The sequence below is a fragment of the Austrofundulus limnaeus genome, unplaced genomic scaffold (assembly GCF_001266775.1).
Source record: "Austrofundulus limnaeus strain Quisiro unplaced genomic scaffold, Austrofundulus_limnaeus-1.0 Scaffold55, whole genome shotgun sequence".
NCBI lineage: Eukaryota > Metazoa > Chordata > Actinopteri > Cyprinodontiformes > Rivulidae > Austrofundulus > Austrofundulus limnaeus.
The window spans coordinates 142,005-164,565 of NW_013952457.1; the positions used below are offsets into that span (position 1 = coordinate 142,005).

The 22,561-nt window shown below is 40.8% G+C and overlaps 1 protein-coding gene across 1 annotated transcript in view; it reads right to left on the reverse strand.

The window, feature by feature from the left end:
* Nucleotides 1-61: 61 nt before the first annotated feature.
* LOC106517977 (potassium voltage-gated channel subfamily B member 1) overlaps nucleotides 62-22,561 on the reverse strand; it is a 50,633-nt gene continuing 28,133 nt past the window's right edge. The window contains exon 3 of the mRNA XM_014009037.1: nucleotides 62-6,320. Coding sequence (XP_013864491.1) covers nucleotides 4,506-6,320 — 1,815 coding nt within the window. The 3' untranslated portion in view covers nucleotides 62-4,505. The remainder of the gene's footprint in view (nucleotides 6,321-22,561) is intronic.

Below are 22,561 nucleotides of genomic sequence, written 5' to 3' on the forward strand. Positions count from 1 at the left end.
ATGTTTGTTTTTATCCTCTGTTGCCATGAATCATTTCTGTTCAAACAATGAAACTTCAACACTGGGTTATCCTCTTTTTATTAAGCATCAGTCAGTAAAAGAAAGGGGGAAAAACTGCATGATAGACATTTTCCTAAAGCTTTTTTGGGACGTTATTTACAAATCCTGTGTCAAAGTTTTACAGCGCTACATGTGTTGGAAAAACAGGAAAGCTCAACATCCTACAAATCCAGCTGAAACAAAGTATGAAACTTTACAAAGAACAACAACAAAAAACATTTCCCCAGACTCAGAGCTGTGTGAGTTCAAACGAGTGAATATTTCCCTGAAGGAAGGGGAAGAGTCAGAAATAGATGTTTGTTTTTCTCTTGAGTGCCTCGTTTGAAGGATGAAACTTTAATTATTTTACTAATTTGTGCTTTTCTTTTCCCTAAACTGTATTTGAATAAAAATATGCTTTTTGTCTGCTGAGGACAAATCTATAAAGTGCAGTTCAGAAACAAAAATATACACATAAAAAGCAATAAGGACCTTGTTAACATTCATCCAGCCCAAAGAGCTGGATCTGGTCAAACAGACTATGGCTTGTTTGAAGGAGAGTCACCAAAAAGAGGCTCGTTTCCAAAGACTTGTCATTTAATGCATGTCTGACTGTCTCTTACACCTCTAACAGTGAAAGTCATACGACCATTTGTCGGGTTGACATTTTTATTTCATTACCATGCAGTGTTGGGGACCGGGCAGCCAAAACCTCCCACTCATCACTGACTGTAGTTCCCAGTAAGCCTGTGGAAAGCTCAGATTTTGCTGGAGATTTTTTGTTTTGTTTTGTTTATTAAAGTTTGTTCCTTAGGAAAGCGTAACGCCATCATACCAGACTGCTTGAATCAGGCTTTTTCTTGTGGATCTACTGAAATATTTGAAGAATCAAAGACGTGAACACATCCTTTAAAGGATGCTGCAGCTCATCAAAACAAAACAGGAAACGACAACCGAGCTCAAGGCCAGTCGTTCCCATAAATAAAAGCCCTCGCGACTAATCTGACTGTGGCTCTATTTGTTTTGTCGTTAAGGAGTGTGACGGTAGACATTTTGGGCAGAGGAACACTTCCTGAAAAGATGCAGAAGTTTTACCATTTTTGTCGCAGTGAATATACTTGTTAAAGAGAAGTAATACCTTATCTGTTGTAGATAACTCTTTGAACAACCTCAGTTTTGAAAGGACTAAGTGTATTTTTTTACCATATTAACGACCTAATGGCTAATTTGAGCAGAACCAGGACCAAATTATATTGCTGTTGACTTGAAACAACTCTCTAGTCCTAAAAAATACATAGTAGTTCCTGCAAAAATTATTTAAAAAATTGTTTCATTTCTACAAATTTTGCATTACTGAATGACTTTATGAATATTTGCAAACTCAAATGGCAGAAATATAACTCTTTCCAAAATAACCTCATATGATGATGTAAAAAATAAAATAAACAAATGGCTATAAACGTCTTGAGTTTATTATAGTAAAACATGCTTTGGAACTTGTCCGACTTGGATCAGATTGACAAGCTAACACTGGCTAGTTTCAAAGCTAATTATTGGTGTTTAAAACTTATAATCCCACAAATGTTCACAACACCTCATGCAAACCCCATTTTAAAATTCATACCTGCATTGCATTAAGTGTTTATTCAGACTAAAATATYCTAATATTCCTGTCTTAATTATCCAACGGAGCAAAAAAGCGCTACCGGTAGCAGCTGCTGTTTTTGCTTTCGTATAATAGTAAATATCTGAAATGCAAAAYTGACAGCAGCATAAAGATTTAAGAGATATTTGATCTTGGAATTGTTTTAAAATGTCAGCTTTGATCTTGGTCTCAGATTATCTRTTAGCTGAGCTCATTCAAACAGATATCTACGACAGGTAAGATACTTTTAATAGAACCCCAATTTAAATGAATTRAAATCTTACRAGAGTTATTTGGTCAGAAGTTGGGAGGAGGGATCATGTCGCTTCAAATTGAGCGGATAACTTCGATTCTCTCTGTCAGTTGTTCACGTCACCCCCTCCTCCCCTCCAGGAGCTGACAGCTGAGGTCTCTGTGCTCCTGGCTGCAGAGGCATCTCAGATTCAGGTTCATCTGTATTTTTTTTTTCTCGTAAAGCTGCTGAGATGCTTCTGTGAGGCTGCAGGGGTCTGATGGAGAAGCTCCCACGATCCAGTTTTGTTAACATCATTTCACGGCACTGCAGAGCCGGGGGGGTCTGCTGCGATGAATGAGTGAATGAATGAATAAACAAATAGGAAGTCTGTAAGTAGTCAGTCTCTACAAAACAAGCTACTCGCACGCATCAAACRTGAGCCATCCAGTCATCCCAGCCATCACCATGGAAACAGTAGCCGTTCCCTCTGAGTGAGTCGGCACCTGTTTGTATTTGTGGACTGGAGGTTGTTTTTTTTCTTCATATAAATGTTTGGTGCGTTTTAAGTGCACAAGAAAGACATAAGGGGGGAAAAAGCTGTGAAATGAATCAGAGGGACAGTGTGAAGAGTCCTTTAGATGCCATTAGGGCAGATTCAGTCAGCAGGGGTAGGCGTTTGTTAAAAGCAAAGGCACAGAAATATCTAACCTAATCTATATCTAATGAAATATTTCTATTCATGCAAAAAAGAAACAAAAAGTTGCTTTGGTACATGTTATGCATGATATGTTGTAAAGTTGGGGAGAGAACGAGCACCAGASTGGGCGTCAAAATTTAGGTGCATAAAAATGAGCAGAATCCACACAATTACAGATGAGGTCATAAGTTTATATCTGCTCATTATGGGAGGGMATGTTTTAATTTTGGGAATTTTGGGCTTAATGTTTTGGATTTCTGGGTTTGAACAACTTTCCAGTGGAAAAAAAAAGAGATAATAGTTGAAATTCTTAAATATAAAATACAGTGTTCCCTCTATTTTTTTTTGTTTTCATCCTCTTTTTTTCTACCCTGGATCCTCCATCAAAAGCTGTATTATTTAGACACCAGGGTATTCCTACATGAGCGGATACAGCTCCCTGAAATACACCAGATTCTGTGGTCGAGAAAAGAAACCATCAAACATTTTGAGATGAAACATCAGAACGTACCACCATCTGTTATCAGAATGAACAATTCTTTGGTTCTTCACATTGCACAAAAAGACAAAGCATCCAGAGGGAGAGACRGTAGCAAACGGTATATAAATATATCTACTGTAGAATATAATCTAATAAATACGACTCCGTTAACGTAACAAAGCACATACAGTCTGCACGACTATGACCTTAGCGCAACATGTTCGTCTAAGAGTTCATTGTTTTAGAAAATAGCTTAAAAAATATAAATAGCTTTTTATTTTTTGTACAATTAGTGTGTGTCCTGGTTGAAGATGTTGCAGTTATATAATAATCCCCCTCCTACAATCTGGATGAACAGAAAAACGGGGATTTTTTTTTTGACTGCTGCCTGTCCAGATATGATGTTTATGCAAAATTCATTTAGTCTGCTACAACCGCTTAAATAAAAAGTAGTTTTCGAAGACAACATTGCTTCGTGATTTGATAAAACCGAAACAGACATTCGGAAACAGACAAAACGGTTRAAAACGGAGTAACACAGTTTCACACTAAACAAGGATCACGTTGAGGTGCTCTCTCATGGGAGCAGGAGCGAAGATGACGGATGCGACCTCACAGTGTCTTCTCGTGTAATCTGTGCAGTAAAAATGTCAACCTGAAGCTACTGAATGGAAACAGACGCAAACACTTGATTCTGCTAAAGGTCAGACGTAAGATAAGAGAGAGGACTATTGCTACATAACGATAAATAACACTATATGTGAAAGGTAATTATTGCACACACATACACATCTGTCAGCCTCAGGCTTTTTCTCATAAAAACAGAAAATGTGGGACAACATGAACTAAGGCCAGTTTTGAAGAAGGAAGGTACAGTRAGCAAACTACACACATTCCCTTTGTAATATACACTGTATGTACTCATACAATGCTGAGAATGAAGTGTGTTTCTCTTTCATACTGCAGTGTAAGGTAGCTCTCCTTAATGTGCCTCGTTTCAATGCCCTTTACGCTTCACTACTGATTTGACAGTCTTTGCTGCTGTGGCTTTAAAGTGGTATCCAGGGCTGTCAGAAAAGGAGGATCTTGCTTATAAAAAGGATGTACTCAACTCCTACAGCTAGAGTCTAATAATTAGATTACAATCTGGGCTAAAAGAGTATGAATTGTAAAAAACGTTCTCAGACAGCGCTCCTTTTATTTCATTTTGAGAGCACACTTTGATCAATTTAGTTGGGAGAGTTTGACAGCAGACCACAGATCTTTTCTATAGTTCCACAAATTTAGTGTTTGTGTTGTATCTTCAAACGCTCCTGCAGTTCTTCTCAGAGTTTTTTTTGTTTAACTTAGGAATATTCATCTCTTCTCAGTTCCTTTTCTCCTTACGATTCATTCCACGTTCATATCTTTAATTGTTTGAGTGACTTGTGTCTCCCTGAAGTGGCTGCAGCTCCTGGGACACGTGGTTCCCCCGCMCCTCTGACGGCAGCGCGTTGTTCCCCAGCTTCATAGAGAGGCCTCCCATGTGGTTGGGACCCTGTTGAAAGCCGGAGAGGTGGCCGTACTTCGGGCTGGCTTTCTCCAAGAGTCTTTGAGTTGCGTTTGTTCCTGAACCGTCGTGCAAGTGCTCCTCCTCGTCCGTGTCGGCGTCGATGAACTTATTGACGGACGAGTCATGGAACGTGAAGACGTTGGGCAGTAAATTCTCTGGGCTCTTGCTAGGAGTCCTGCTGCTGGCCGTGGTGTACATGGACGTCACAGGRCTCTGAAGCGACGAGCTGTCAGAGCGAACTCCTCTCCCCGAGTCCTCGACACCTCTGACCTTAGCTGGTCGGCTCTTGAGTGGATTGTTAAGACGCATGTTGTCTGTGTTCGGGTTCAGCTTGGGTGTAGTGGTGCCGTGTGATCCTTCATGCTCGTTTTCCAGAGTGGGTTCCAGACTGGGGTGGGTGCTGACTTTTCCTGGCTTGTTGCAGCCGGGGCTCTGGGAAAAGCGCGAGCTCTCTGGAAAGTCTGTGGCACAGCTGATGAAGCTGTCAATGCTGGAAATGCTCTTCATGTCTGTCACCACCTCTGCTGTACCCGAGTAGGCTTCATTATGGATGCATCCCATCTCAAATTCAGTTTTCTGTCTGCCTGTTTTGGAGTGTGATGTCCTTTCCTTGCTGTTGATGTTAGGTTGTGACTGTGCCTTGGTCATTTTGTTGTACATCTCCTCAAGATTCTCTGCGCTGAGATGATGAGGGCTGCCGGATGGCTTAGACTTCTCCTGGTAGTTCGACTCAATGGTCTTGGTGGGGCTGCTGGGGTTGATTGGCGATTTGATTTTGGGGGTCCCTTTATTTGGGGACACATGATTATCATGCACCTTTTCCCTCTTTTCATCAGTTTTTTCCACCATCACATCCATGAGCTCCACACCGCGACCAAATGCATCTTTAATGTTCATAGAGATGATGCTACCGTTTCTTTTAGCCCTCTCCAGAGCTTCTCGCCGTTTGATGGCTTTCTCTTGCCTCTTTTGCTCTTTGTAGAACTCTGAGAAGTTATTCACAATGATGGGGATAGGTAAGGCTATGACCAGTACTCCTGCAATGCAGCACAGACCTCCAACTATTTTTCCCAACAGAGTCTTGGGGTAAATATCTCCATAACCTACAGTAGTCATTGTTATGGTGGCCCACCAGAAGGAGGCGGGAATGCTCTTGAACTTTGTGTCCTCTTCATCCTTCTCGGCAAAGAAAACCAGACTTGAGAAAATCATGATCCCCATCGCCAAGAAGAGGATGAGCAGGCCTAGCTCGTTGTAGCTCCTCCTAAGTGTAAAGCCCAGAGACTGAAGGCCCGTGGAGTGACGTGCCAGCTTCAGAATCCGCAGAATCCTCATGATCCGGAAGATCTGTACCACGCGTCGGACATTCTGAAACTGCAGCACACTCTTGTTGGACTCGGTCAGGAAGATGGTGACATAGTAGGGCAGTATAGCCAAMAGGTCGATGATGTTCAGGGGACCCTTGAAGAACTTCCATTTGTTAGGGGAGGACAGAAAGCGGAGTAGGTACTCCATGGTGAACCAGGCGATGCACACAGCCTCCACGTGCGCCAGCTTTGGGTTGTCTGTGGGCTGACCGAACTCATCCGTGTCCTGCAGCTCAGGGAGGGTGTTCAGAGACAAGGCGATGGTGGACAGCACGATGAACAGGATGGAGATGATTGCAAGGATCTGGAAAACAGATGACATATATATTGTCAGAAATTAGTACTTTATGCTCATTCTGTGAGCAAAACCATGAGTCTAGGCTCCAAATAAAAGTCTCAGTACAGGAGCAACAATTCTTGGAAAGGAACATTGTTTCTTTTAGGACTTTAGGAACTCAACACATGAGTGTAAAACTGAAGTTAGAACCAAAACAAACAGCACCCACTATAAGCACCCCTATAGTATACATATGTTTAAATATCTTGATACACTTGAAAAGGAGGCAGACACCCTTCCTCTTTCATTTTTTAATTGATAGTTTTAATTGTGATGCACTTTCGGCATTAATATCATTATTGGCCGATATTGGTCATTTTTAAAATTATCGGTATCGGTCTGGTATGTAAAACTGGGTCGATATTAATGTCTGATATTGATTGCCCACATTTTAGCTTTGTGTTTCTGTTTTGGGAGGGGAGATGGTTGGTTGAGCGGCATCTGTTTGATCATGATGGTGATATTGACGCTGCGTAGCCATGAATAACTGAAGTAGGGAGCCATGTCAGAGGTCTGGYTGTTTAATTACGGTATCAAAAAATAAAGACCCAAGTATGTTTGTGCGTATATGTATAATAKAATTTGTTTGTTTGTTTAATATTGGTTATCGGCCATTACAGCAATAATTATATCGGATATCGATATCGGCTGAAACTCGCATATCGGTGCATCCCTAGTTTTAAAGCAAAGAGTTGAAACTTTGGAAAGTCACAACTTTCTCACTAACATCAAACTCCATCTAAAGTGAAATATTCAGTTATTATATCAACACTTCTCTAAGTTTGCATTTYATTAAATTATTGCACACATTGTCCTGATGCATCTCAGTAATCCAGGTAAAAAATCAAAGGAAAAAAAATTGTATAGGTCCTCTGGACGGGTTCTTCTTTAATGAAACGTTTCGTCTCTCTTCCAAGAGACTTCTTCAGTCTGAGAGTTTCAGGCAAAATTCAGGCTTTTATGTCCTGCCTCCAGGTGACTGATACTCACATCACATGACCATCGTTCACAGGTGACTCATACTCACATCACCTGGCTATGGCTCACAGGTGACTGATACTCACATCACATGGCCATCGTTCACAGGTGGATGGAGGTTCGGATGGAGGACGGTTGGAAACTGGCGTGTATCGTAAGCCCACCCACACAGACCAATATTTGCGTTTTGACTCCCACCACCCACTGGAACACAAGTTAGGAGTGATCAGGACTCTGTACCACAGAGCAGACAGTGTTCCTACAAACCCAGGAGCCAGGCAGAAAGAGAAATCACACACACGACAGGCCCTGGAGCAGTGTGGTTATCCTGACTGGGCTTTCCTGAAAGCAGACAGGAAACACAGACAGGATTCCATGCAACCTTCAGGTGAAAATGAAGACCCCAAACCCAGACCCAAACCAGTGGTTATTCCGTATGTTGCAGGTGTTTCGGAGAAACTGAGACGTTTATTTTCTAAACATGATGTCCCAGTAGCTTTCAAACCCCAAAACACATTACGGCAAAGGCTGGTTCACCCCAAAGATCCGGTGCCCCGGCACAAACAGAGCAATATTGTATWTGCTGTGAAGTGCCAGGAGGACTGCGACCAGTTATACATCGGGGAAACAAAGCAACCACTGTTCAAAAGAATGTCCCAACACAGACGAGCTAATTCTAATGGCCAGAACTCTGCAGTTTTCACTCATTTACAGGCCAGCGGTCACTCTTTCAGAGATGAGGATGTTCTCATTCTTGATAGGGAGGAACGTTGGTTTGAGAGAGGAGTAAAAGAAGCCATTTTTGTAAAGAAAGACCATCCGTCATTAAACAGAGGTGGGGGCCTCCGTTTTCAGCTGTCCCCCTCCTACAGCGCTGCCATTGGCAGTATCACTCCACCCCCTGTTAACAAAAGGGATTAATTAGGGTGAACGATGGCCATGTGATGTGAGTATCAGTCACCTGGAGGCAGGACTCAAAAGCCTGAATTTTGCCTGAAACTCTCAGACTGAAGAAGTCTCTTGGAAGAGAGACGAAACGTTTCATTAAAGAAGAACCCGTCCAGAGGACCTATACAATTTTTTTTCCTTTTATTGCACACATTCAAAATATTTATTGGTAAATATTGTTCCTCAGTAGACAAATGCTTTAACAAAATGAAATACATTGTTATCAGCTCAATAGTAATTGACTATTTAGTAATTATAATTTTCCACTGACTGTCAAACTCGGTATTCTGTGGGGTACATTTAGAAAAAAAAGTGACGTGTTTGCTTTTACTGAACAAAAAAGACCTTAAATATTAAAAGAATCGTAAGTAAATATGGAACCACCTGGGTTGTCTCTGTGTGAAAATTCATCACTTTTGTTGTAGCTGGCACCACATTTCATTCTCTTTCACATTCAAAACCCAATTATTCAGAGTCAGACTCACAGGAGAATTACAGTCCATCCTGGCAGTTTATCAACATTATAAACAGTTTGCGTCATGAAAGGACGCATTTAGCTTTTTTGACGTGTACATTTTTGGAAGTAGCTAAAAGTGTCTGAGAATAACCAGCATGGCTAAAGTTAGCTGCGCCCGTGAACTATATGATGAAAGTCGTATTAATGTGAAGTACAACAGCACTTTAACAAAGTCAGAGAGGTCCGTCCCCCTGAAAAACTTCCTTTCAAAATGACAAAGTGGTGTGGCTTCATCTGTGACATTCTGCTGTGTTTCAGAAATACCAAGTGAAGATGTTATCTCATGATTTTGTAKTTTAGCTTATTCAACTTCCTGAAGAAAAGAGGCCAGAGATATTGGGATGTCAGAGGCAGGCATTCTCTGTTTTTCTTTCTCACACTTCATGTGTTGAACAAAGCACAACATGCAGGCCAGTGGAGACCTTTGGAAAGGTTAGCAGACTGCTAATGATCTAATCTGCTGAGTACAACGGGATCCGGTCATAGTGCTGGGGATTAAGAAGGCTGGACACAGTAGGGACTGCAGGGCTGTGCCACACCTATTATTCCTGTCCCACGCTCGCTATGAAATCCAACACAAGGTCACTATGGAGGCTGTGTCCCAGGCGACTGGTGAGTTGGATTATTCCCTGGTACCAGTCAGCCTTCATAAGCTTTAATTAATGTTGACAGGTGACTCCTTCTACACCTACCTTGGCCTTTAAAGAGAAGGGGAGACTCTCAGAGGAAGGAAACTGCTGTGGGGATGATGAGACACAACTGGGGAGAGACTTGCTTTAAGATAGCTCACAGATGAGAGCAGGAAAGGCAAACAAAACTGAAAATCATCAGAACCTTCACAGGTAGAGCCTGTAACCTGATTTGGATCTCCATAAACAAAATATATAAACTCAAATAAGTTGTTGAGGTCAAATTCTTGTTACTAAAAATCATCACACTACAGAGAATATAACAAAAGCTCAAGAGTAACAACACCTATTTTAGTGCTAGTACCATTGCTCATCACATCCTAAGACATGAACTGAAAATACCAGTTTGTTCATGTTCAAAATGCCAATAACCCTCCAGAGTTAGTTTTGGTGTTCCACAGGGCTCTGGGTTTAGACTTGTTCATTTTTCAATACTTCTACTGAAAAGTATCTAAAAACATGTGTTTTCACTGTTATGTACATGATATTCAGCTAAAGCTTCTGATGCAACCAAATTCCACTTTATGTACGTTTCTGCTTTTAGGACCAATGTTGAAGCATCTTTTTATAGATTTTGAGTAAATGCTGCCAAATACAAATTAGCAGTCATGTTTTTGCCTCTGTCTATGAGYGTATGTGTTCATTTATTTGTTGTATTAGCAAAATATCTGATGTGCCACACTGTTAGGAAACACAAATGTTTCTAACTCAGCCAAATTTACAGATGTTGAGCTAAAATGTGGTGTTTTAGTAGCTGGTAATCAGTTAACACATAAAGTCTACATGTTGCATCTTTGCCTAAAACTTTGGTGTGTTGGCGAAATACCTCCTCGATTAATAGGTTTTAATGAAAAGTTAATGTAAAGTTTTGTTTCTGAACAGCACTTGGAGCTTGAGAACCACTTTAAGTGGACTGATGCAGTGATAACGATAAAAGCTATAACAATCAGTGTCACTACTGTCAGTAATTTTTGACTAATTAGAGGTGCGTTCGTTTATCAGAAGGAAACAGCATGTTTGAGCTGCAGCTGTAAGCTGTGGTACCCGGTGGAAAACACACTCATCAGATCAAGGCTTATCTTCCTCAGCCACTCTGTCCAGAATGGAGTACAGTTAATGAATCATGCCGAGTACAACAGACAGGAAGCAAACCGAGGTGTGTTGTGTAACCAACACCTGATGCACTGTCACCCCCGAACCTCCATCAAATTCTTACCCTCTGTAACCTTTTCACTGACAGTGAGCTAAACTGGGTCAGCCAGAGAGGAGATTATGGGGAAGTGATCTCTCTAAAGATACTCAGGCAGAAAGCAAAGTCTGCTGAGGACATCCTGCACTGAGACACAGACAGAATAAAGAAATACCAAACTGTTCTTTCAGCCTAAACCTGTGAAATTCTTGTTAGGTAATGTAAATCTTTTTTTCCCCTTTGGGATATGGAGCACTGCAGAGTCTCAGGTTGTTTCTAAAGGAGCTAAAATGTGAATGTGTAAAAAAAAAGACAGATTTTCTGTAAATTAAAGGTTCAGTATTTCTTGAAGGAATGCATTTCACCCACCATCTTTTATATCAGAGTTTCAGACTGAAATTGTCTTATGAAATTAAATAATTAATTAAATAATTAATCACAGTTTTGGTCAAACGTTTAAAATAATGTCATGCAATGGGATGGACATAGTATGTGCTGTAATTGACTCAGCCACAACAACATCAATGTTTAGCTTGTTTGTCAAACTGACTGAGTTATAGCCACATTTGTGTTGTCTAAGATTGATTAGCTGTGGTGGCCATCTTGAATCAGGTTGACTCTTAAATATAATCAGGTATAGAGGTGCATCTAATGATGATGTTCTGAGCATTTCATTAAAATCAGTCTGTTCGTTCATGAGATATTTTGCTAACAGACAGAACTGACTTCAATAGGTAAAGCTAAAGTATTAAACACAGATCTTGTGCGATTAGTTTGTGCTCAGATAATATGCTTGTGTCAAGTCCCGGCTACTTTCACACCAAATATTAGCTTATGGTATGTAAAGTTGACTAATTTATAGCTATTTTTTTGTGTTTTCTAAGGTTGCTTTATTGTGGCAGCCCACTTGAATCAAACTGACTCCAGAAGTTACTCAATTGTAGGCGTTAACCTAATGATTTACTTTCTGAAAGTTTCATTAAAATCTGTGAAGTGATTCATGAAATATTTTGCTAACGTACAAAAAAAAGGCAAGAACATTATCACCCTGCCTTTAGTGATTAGTTTTGCATTTCAGCATAATCTCCCATTGACATTAATCACCAAGATGGCCTGTAACGTTACCTGTTTCCAAAAAACTGATCCAGAGTGCCGCTTCCCATGCCCTACAAACACACACACACACACACACACACACACACACACACACACACACACATGCACGGTAATACATATTCAGTCCCGCCTCAGTAATTAGCTGCGGGCATCTCTTCCACAGAGAAACAGGAGGCTGAATACTGAATAAGTTGCTGGAGTGCAGCAGGACCATCCTGTCCTGCAGAGGGTGAGTGGATCCCTCCTCCCGGACCACGAGGGRCCGCAGAGCCTGCAGAGGGTTAGCCCAGTTTTCACACAGCCTTCACCCACACAAGGTTAGCCGAGCTGCGCGCGTGTGTGAGCGAGCTGCAGATGGTCAGGAAGGTTCCTCAGAGACGCAGCGTCTCATCAGGATTTCATAATTCTGTGGTGAGCAGCCAAGTCGTGCTCATGCTGCAGGAGATGGAAACCAAACACCCCCGAATTCTGAACCAGTTTCACCAACAGAAAGGTTCGTCAGAACAAGACTCATTTATTTTAGGCCATCTGGTTTATTTATTATCACCCATAACCAACACAGGTAGGTGATACTGTTGCCTGTGGTTTGTGTTAGCAAAATATCTTAACTACTGCATTATTTAAAGGAACTGCTCTAGTTTTAAAGAWGTCTACAATCTAATGGGAAATGGATGCATTTTCATTGAGTCTGGTTCTTAATGCAGTTTAGTTTCAGTAAAATATTACAAAAGCTGATCCAGCRTAAAAGTTTCTAATCCTGGAGCAGAATAAGATCAGTCGGAGGATAGACTCCAACAAAAACCGAGGCAGGGTGAGCCACAACACGATCAGGGTTTGAGAAAAGACGACACAAAGCACGAGGTGAGGTTTTAGTCATAAGATAAATAATGTTTTYTTYWAWWRRRRMMRRRRRRAAAAMSRRRRRRRRARKWATTAGAAAGATAKAAAGATTGAAATASCKATTAGAAGTATATTAAATATACACCAACAAAACACAGGACCACACACCCAACATCTGTCCGCTCACCTGAAAAATAAATGGATAAATACATGGAGGGCATATATAAAAATACACACATACCCTTACATATATAAAGATATACAGTACATACATGCCTACATTCATAAATATTGTCTGTATATACACACAGACATATATACACACTCAGTGACCAGTCAGAACCCCCCCGGATCAGAACACCTGTTTGTGAGCAGTTGTGAACATGCGTGTATATACAAGATTTCTCCAATGGAATATTTAATAGTGACTGTGGAGGATCGGAGACCCAACCCCCAAGACACGAGGCAGACATAGGGAAGACCAGAGCCCAAGGGTCTGAGAGGAATCCCGAGCGCAGAGCCCCAAGGGGCACCCGCACGGGAAGATCCGCCCACCCACCCCCTAGATCAGACCATAGGGGAGAACTGGGAGAGTCCCCCCCAGCGACCACACGCACAGCCCCTGGGGCCAGCAGCGACAAACTCATGGGCCTCACCGGCACCCGCCATACCAAAGCAGATCCAGGAAAGGGCACAGAGGTCCGGGCCCCCAGGGTGCACCCCCTCCAGGCCAAAGCCTGACAGGCCCAGAGGCCCCGAGCCCCAGCAGGCAGTCACCAGGCCAGATAAATAAAGTTGTAATAACACACTCCTGGGGTTTTCTTTGCATCGTGCTGTGAGAAACGGGTCACTCATCCTCTGATATCATGRCTGGATTTGCTCTTTTCACCACAGGAGCTGAACCGTTAACAGGATTATGTCACACAATGACTCACTATGTTGAATGATGACTCAGCATTCACACTTGTTTTCCTGTTTTTTTTTTTAAGTTTAGTAAATTTGATGTAATCTTAGAATGCTTTGTGTTATATGCACACACATACGTATATAATATACACACACTCACACACACTGAGATCACCTCTTAAATCTACTCCAGCAAGTTTGATGTTTTAGATTTTTTAGCTTTTTGTTACCTTTTAACTTTTAGCTTGCCTTTAGYTTCTTTTAGATTTTAGATAAAATTTCACAACTTTTCTTTAAAACCTAAGCTTTCAGTTGCCTTTTGTTTTGTAGCTTTTAGCCATCTTTTAGCTTGCCTTTTGCTACTTTTAGAGTTTAGATAACATTTAGTTGCCTTTAGCTTCCAGCTTGCTTTTTTGATGTTTTCAGCTAGTATTTAAAACCTTTAGCTTTCAATTGCCTTTTGTTATTTTTTAGCTTTTAGACATATTTTTGCTACTTTTAGCTTGGCCTTTGCTACTTTTAGGTTTTTGTTACCTTTAAAGGCAAGCTAAAAGTTAGCTTCTTTTAGATTTTTGAAAACATTTAGTTACGTTTTGCTTCTAGCTTGCTTTTTTGATGTTTTCTGCTAGTCTCTAAAATCTTTAGCTTTCAGTTGCCTTTTGTTATTTTTAACTTCTAAACATCTTTTTGCTACTTTTAGCTTGGCTTTTGCTACTTTTAGAGTTTAACATTTTGTGACTTTTAACTTCTAGCCCTTTGCTACATATAGCCCAATGCCAGCTTTTTGGCTTCAATGCTGGTGTTCTGCTTCTTTAATACTTTCGTGGAAAATATCCACTAAGGCAGAAACACGTGAATAAAGAAAAGTGCACTGCGTGGTTTCGGTCATCCGATTTTATAGGCTTGCAWATGCAAAGGTGAGCAGCAATGTAGAGGTCCGAATCAGAGGTCCCACCACGTAGCTACTGACTTAGCAACAGACAGGAAACRCATTTTATACTTCCGGGCRGAGTCCGTGAACAGCAAATAAGAGCATGCCAAATGGCTCAGAGATATCTAAYGACCAATGAAAGGATTACAAGTTAGACAGGCAATATGAAATGAGAGCAAGGTCCGTAGACATCAAACGGCGTCTTTAAGAATCATGAGAACAGATTATACAAATGTGGCAGTAATCAGAGATACAGAACAGAACMTRTCAAGGTAATGTGAAYTWAGCAGTTAGGCAGGATTATATAATATATTTCCACAACAAAGCTTTAACAGCTCGGCTTCAGCTTCTTCAGCAAACTTTAGAAAAGTAATTTAGCACTTAGCGCTCACGCTACATTCTGGCAGAAAAAATTCTCTAATTTGTTTTATTTTATGTTGTTGGGATGTTGTTTTTATGGCGCTGCTTTTTAAAAGCTCAACAATAAATAATTTCTGGGCCTGTGTTTCCTTCTGCGGAGACTCCCTCTGCAGGATGCTGGGTCATTCGTTTTTATTTTCCATTAGAGGCCTCGATGGAAAAGACAGATGAAATTACATTTCCAGTAAACAAAAGGGAGAGTCTTTGTCTCACTGGGGAAAAACAACAGAAACCTGTTGCAGCTCCCAGACTTACATCAGCTTCTTGGAAAGTTCCACATGAGTACYTTATTTCATCTCACAAGGTACTCTCAGCTATTTCATTTGTAGTTTTTATTTGTTGAAGCCCATATAAATAATCAGTTTGAGCATGAAATGTTCAATAAGACTAGATCTGAATTACTCATTTTTTATGTGTTTTAGATCAGATTTTGTTCAGCTGATAAGCTACTGTGTTAATAATTATAGAAAGCTAAAAAAAGTAGTTTTCTAACCTTTATTTTTCTGAACCAGACAGATGGAGACAAAAAGCACCTTGCAAACTGACAAAACAACCTTGTGTCTCGCACAGCTGTGTCCTGCTCTCAACCTGTTTCATATCACCTTGCTTGCCAATCATTTCTGTCCTGCCTCAAAGCACCCCCCCCCCAAAAAAAAAAAAAAAAAGGTAAAAAAAAAACAGGAAGCCCGAGCCTTTCTGGTACTGCGGGCCGAGGAGAAGACAGGGAGATGGATTGCTGAGCTTACGGGTTCTCACCGGAYGTGTCCTTTCAAAAGTGTGAAGGTGGTGCTAAAATGATGAACCACAAAGGCACAAGGCATCAGGTGARTGGACGCCGATGGCAATCTGAGTTCAGCACGGACAGGAGCAAGAAAAAATATCTAACCTGCCCTATAGAATTWCATTCTTTGTACTAACATATTTCTGTAACGTGTGAAATGTTGCAGGCAGGAGTCTTTGAAGGCACCTTCACCTGCTGGTWGGAAAGTTTTTTTTATGACAGAGGAAAAAGGTGACATTGTGAAAAACCAGGACAGAGATGGAGATGTGAATTGTAAGAGTTCCCCTGTGGATGATGAAAAAAAAATCAGTACCAGCTTCATCGCTTTGTCAATCTCCTTGATAAAACATCTGCCCTTTCGCCCGAAACATCTGGAGCACATGTGTTATGAGGTGTCACGAGGAGAAGCAGATGGCAGCAGCCTGCTAAGGAAAGATTTTACAGACGTCAGGAAAACAATCCTGTTGGTGATGATGTGTGTCTTATATGAAACAATATGAAGGGTGTTTTTTTTTATGAAGGGTGAAAATTGAGTCCTATTTTTAGCTGCAAAGTAAAATCCAGAATTTATTCATGACTAAACCCTCAATTTTCTGTGAAACAAAACTCCTAAAACACTGATGCAGGTTATCAAAACCTAGAAAGCCCGCTCTGGTTTTCATCTGGCCCCCAAAATGTGAAGGTGGATGATTTTTTTCTGTGTTTGTKTGTCTGTTTGTTTGTCTCATGATCCACTTAACTATCATGTAATAACTATTGGACATTCTTTTAAAGATGATTGGCTTTTTGCTGTTGACCCAATTCAAGATGGCCGCCACAGCTGAGCGACATAAGCCAACACAAAAATGACTATAATTCAGTCACTTTTACAGATTTTGGTATAAAACTTRTTGTGGTAGTAGCTGAGTGTCACGTCCAGCCCACACTCTGAGCATCAGATCGTGCATTGCAGCATTTTAAAGATTTGATCAAAATGGCTTCAGCGCCATCATCTCTCAATCTTAATCTTAAATCCTGTATGACAGTTGGCAGGTAATGTGAATTCTTTCAAGGAATGCTAGGACTTTAGTTGTATTTGGCATAGTTGTGCAGCTTTAAAAGTCTTTGCAACCGCTTGTAACAAACTATTTCTTTCCCAAGACCAGAAATTTAAACTTTACTGTTGAAACGCATGAAAAATAACAATTTGACCAGTTCTCTCTCGTGCAGACCTGTCAAAACCTTAACTCTGACCAGCAGCAGTCACTTGACAGTTTTTAGTATTTTGTTAGGGTAGCTGAGCTGTAAACTCTACGCTGAGGGGATTGAACTTGTTGGAGTTTCACCAGAACTGTGTCAGATGAGCTGAACTTTTGTTGAACCTTAGAGCTGAGATTCATTCAGATTCTCCTAACTGCCGGGAGGACCTGCTGCAGTGAGGCTCGGGCAGAAAAACCAAAAACTCAACATGACTCCGCGCCACTAACGGAACAAGTCATCTCCAATCAGAAGCTCCCTCCTGAGCAAAGATTTTTTTTAAATTGTAATGTGCAGCTCGTCAGCGAGACTTGTGGCTCACAGCACCCAAAATGCATCCCGCCCAGCTGAGAACAACGTAAACGCCAAACCTGTCTTTGTTCTCAATTTTTTCTTTTGCACAGACTGAGGCTCCAGCTGCCTCTTGTTGCTATGCTCTTTGCTCACTCTGAAAGTGGCAGCAGTGTTGGCAGGCAAATAAGAAATGATCACACTGAATCACTACCAACTCTGAGAAGGAAAAATAAAAAAAATAAAGGAACCATTTGGCAGCAGCATTGCACAGTTTTTAAATCTTTTATTAAGGTTGTGGTGTCAACGATTACACAAGAAGGTAACGTCGGGATAGGATCCGCTGTAATTAAAACGTCTGTCAAGTCAATTTAGGTCAAGTTTAGAAAAGGTAATCAAGAGGAAAGAAGGCTGTCCTGAAGAAAAGCAAAACGAAGACACAAACTAATAAAGAGCTGATTAGTGGCCTGGCTTTGAGCTAGTTAGTCTGATGTTCTAAATATTTCCTCCAGTGGTAAAAGACTGTAACATTAAAAAAAAAAACAACAACTCAACTTATCATTTGAATTTAGTCTATAATAAAAAATACCCTCTAACAACAAGAAATCTTAGACTTGCTTTGAATGTGAAAAAAACATGTTGATTGAAATAACAAAAGACTAACAACACAACCACTTTAAACTTTCAGTTTTAGTACTGCCAGATTCTGATTTGAATCTGTACTCCTATCTCTTGCTTCGTTCGCCATTACAGAAAAAATATTCCCTAGTCAAATCGCAATGCATCATGGGCTGAGAAGGTCACACTGGCTCTGTCTCTCAAATTGGGGGAAAAGGACAACACATCTGTGGGCCGCAATCAGAYGAGTCTTTGAATTTGAACAGCCTTCAGCACATCAYTGTGATGTAATCAAATTTCAAATTCAGTCTTTGAAGGATGCAGCCCCTGAATTTAGACACAGCATACGGTTGAATTCTTGGAGCTTAACAAAGCTACAGGCTTTAGTGTGGGATTTAACTTTCCAGCTTTGACCAAACAAAAACAGACCCAGCATTTTGAACCCTATCTTTATGCTGCATTTTTCCACCACCTCCATGACCCAAGTCTCAAAGCTGAAAACCAACAGAAACCACACACCGGTGTCTGCTAACAGCTTATTAGCATTCACTAATATCCTGCCTCCGTTGACCTCTCTGCGGTGTAGCGATCCACCCGGGTCAGTGTTTACCATGAAGAGCAGATGTCGCTGGTTTCCTGTGACACGGTTGGGTGTCGGCTCTGAGTGGAGAGAGTTACCTGTGCTGTTTACAGCGGACACCACCTGAAACAGGAGATGCTCGTTCACATACCATAAGATTATGTGATGTGTTATCAGGTCCACTCTTTCATTTCAGTGACGCAAGCCAAACAGCTCAGAGCCTCTGGAGTAATTATATAAAATTCCTGTTGGATGTTTTAGATGAAAACTTTAACTTTTAGAAGGTTTAGCTGCTACTTTATAAACTGTCTGTAAATTGTTATAATGAATTTGTGTTTTTAGACGTGTCGTGGAAAGAATGGTCAGAACCACGGCGAAAAGGGTGTTTAAAAGACAAGTCTTGCGGGTATGATTATAAAGTCATTTATTGATGGGCAGACATGAAACAGAARRCAATCACGAAGTCTGTAAGATGTGGGCCCGSCTGTCATMGGCCGGGCAAGCAATGTTATACTGTCAGTTATCATCATGTGATAATGAACAACCAATCAGAATGTGGGTCAACCTGATACACGGAAATAGGTCAGCTTGATGCTGACATCCGGAAGGATATCACAAGATATGAACAAGTGTTCATATCTGCAGGAACAGGAACAAGTGGACAGTGTCAAGGTGATACATAATCAGTATTCCACAACAAGACGTCTACAGATTTTAGCCAGAATGACCTAATGGGGAGTCCATGTGGGGTCTCTGCAGTTACTAAATGGGAGTTTTTTGGGTTTGGACATAGTTTGGGTGAAGGCAGCTGTGGGGAGTAAGGTGTGCCAATTCAGATCTCTAATTTATGTTTACATGTTCACAATAAATTTACTATTATTATACTTCACCTTTTTACTCCCCCCATGATTCAATTCACCCAATCATGGTTTACCCAAACTACGCCCATACACACACACAAAAAAAAAAAAAAACAAACAAAAAAAAACCCTAATTTAGTGACTGCAGAGGCCCTTTAAAAAAAGAAATCTCAGTTTTATTACCAAAAGTGTCCTGGGCTGCACCAGAAGTGCTACAGTAACTTGTTGCTGCTATTGTGCTTCCAAGTGACCATCTGCAGCATTGTGCATAACTGATGACATTACAATTTGTATTACAACGCTCACATGGATTGCTGTGAAAGATTTGACGTTGGAGTTCTTATTAAAATGGTAGGAAATTCCTTTGGTCTTGGCACCACTTGGATTAGCCGTTAGCTCATCATTCTTGTTAGAATTAAACCTCCAAGGTTCTTCAGAGGGTTATCTACAACAGGTAAGATATTAACTGTTCATAACCACCTTGTGGAACCACAGATCAAAAATGCCAACTACATATATTTGTTTAAATGATTAAAACATGTCTATATAATGAAATATTGAGGTACTCTAATAATAAGGGGTCATGGTGTGGTCAAGTGTCTGGACCCACATGGATGCTTTCCCTTTTATTCCTCCGCTGTGAGCGATAAGACTCGATGTTTACAATTATTACTGACATTTTGTCAGAGGAAAGAACAGGGTTATTTCCACACATGCCAGATAATTCATTTGTTGTGTGTTCAGCTGGTTTTTGCCATTTCAGAGGCAAAACTGGATTCTTGGACCAACGTGTCGAAACATCCACTGTCGTCGTTATTTTTTCTCTTTTTCAGTGCAGCAGAAAAAAACCTGCTGCTCCCACCTTTCTGTGTGTGTACCCGCAAAAGTACTAATGTATCAAATCTAAATTTATCTTAACCGGTCCCGTTGCGAAAGGCCCTCCTTTCAGTGTAGCCATGACAACAAATTCACCGGGCTGCAATTATAGAAAGTGCCGCGCCACTGGATGCCTGTCAGGAACTGTTTCTTTCACCACCATTTCCTCTTGCCTTTTTTTACTGTCATATTCACACATGGGCACGGCTCAGACACGTTTTCTCTGAACATCACAACGACAGTAAAAAAGAAATCCTTTTAGTCAACAGTTTTTTCAGCAAGGCCGCTAACAGACTGAATAGATCATTAATGGCAAAATTGTAAACAAAGACTTGAACAATCTGTCAGCACTTAGAATATGTGCTTTTTGAGCTACTATTGCACCAATTCTTAGGGAAATATCTGTATAAATGAGTACATTGTAGCCATTTTTGTGATTTTTTTAAGGCTAGTTTGCTGTGCCATCATGAATCCAGCTGACTTCAAAAGATAATTAAATATAGATTTGCACCCAGTGATCGTTTTCTGGGAATTTAATTAAAACTTCACTTTTGTGGGTTGCAGATCACAAGGCTGACAGTGTCTAAATAAGGAAACCCACTGAAATCTCACCTGCCTGATAAAAATATACAAAATAATAATAAAAAAGCTATTATTTTTTAATGTAATTAGAAAAGATGCTTCACGCGACACATAAACCATCTATATTTAACCAAGCAGAGATGAAACACCTGCTGTGCAACAAGCCTGCGTCTGCTCCTGAATGATTCAGTGGGAGTGGGTGGGCAGAGCGGGAAGTTCCCCGCCTGACCACCGACAGCTGCACGGGCCTGCATCAGTTCGTACAACACAGTCCAAATGTCTCTAAAACGTCCCCCGGCCCCTGCTCGTTCCTGTCTAGCTGCCTCTGAGACGCCCACTCCTCCTGGTGAGGCGAGGTGAGAGGCACGAGCTGCAGATAAACAAGAGCTGCAGAGGATGGGGTGGAAGGCACGCAGCTGTGATGTGCAGAGGGACTACGGAGCCCCCGAGGCAGCAGGCAGAAAAGAAAGTTTCAGAAGTGACCTATTTTTCTTTAATACCTCCCTGAAATGTGAAGAAGTTGTGTCGAGAGAGGAAGAACGAACCTGGCATTTCCAAAGAGAGCAGTTTAGAGGGAGCTAACCTTTAAAATGAGCGTTAATTCTGAGTTCAGAGGCCTGAGCTTAAAAAAAATACAACTTTTATTACACGTGGCTTTGTGTTGGAGCCCCTTTGATGCAGTGGACGAGTGTATTTTGCTCACATTCAATCAACTATACATCACGTAGAGTGCTGACAATGAAACCTGAGAGCGGGCTTCAGCTGTAATAAGAGTGGACAAAGATGAAGCAGAGAGGCAGCTGCCTCTGTGACCACAAACAATGGATCTGTACACAAATGAATAAAAATAAGACATATTAAAAACTCCATCAATGAGGAAAAAAAGTGGGAGGAAAATGAAACACAAGCTCTGAAACCTTGACTTCACATGCTTTCCTTTTTTGTAGTTATATTTAAAATTGACAACACGCACACACACACACGCACGCACACACACAGCGGGACAAACAGCAGCACTGATTGTACACACATCTCATGGGGGGGAAAGCATCTTGGCACACAGCTCAGCTGATAGTTCCCATGGTGACATGAGGCTTTCTTTTTTTCTTTTTTCCCCCCAGAATTTGCATAACTGATGCATCAAGGCATTCACAAAAAACAAAACAAAACAAACAAACAAACAAACAAACAAAAAACAGGACAGGACAGGAAATAAACGCAGAGCCAAGGAGGGCAGATGTAAAAAAAGTTTCTGATGACGTTACGCCACATTCAGCTCTGGAGGCTTGTGATTTATGAAATGAATCTATGTGAGCAGCATTAGTCAGCTGTGAATTTGACAGGCTGCTCGCTGAGTCATCTCTGAAGACCACCCACATTCAGCAGATTTGATTAGAGTCTTCTGGKTCTTTAAATGTCTCATGGGGAAGAAATATCAACACCAGCTCTAAAAAAGACAAACCTAAAAAAAAATGAATGCCTAATTAATTATTTCTTTTAAGGTAAAAGACAAAAGTTGTCACCCACCACAATAAAAGGTGTATTTTGGTCTGTTAGCAAAACACCTCATGAACCAGAGGGGGGATTTTGTTGAAACTTTCAGTGAGAAATCCTTAAATCTTTTAACGGATTAGACTTTAGAGTCAATGAAAGATGGCTGCCACTAATCAACTTTAGCAAGCACATAAAATGCTATAAATCACTCAGTTTTATAGATATTAAGCTCATACTTGGTGTGGTAGTAGCTGAGAGTCACCTCAAACATATTTTAAGTGTTATTAAATAGTACAAGATTTCTTCAAGGAATTGTGTTTGCACAGCTATCCATTTGGGGACATTCCATTGACTTT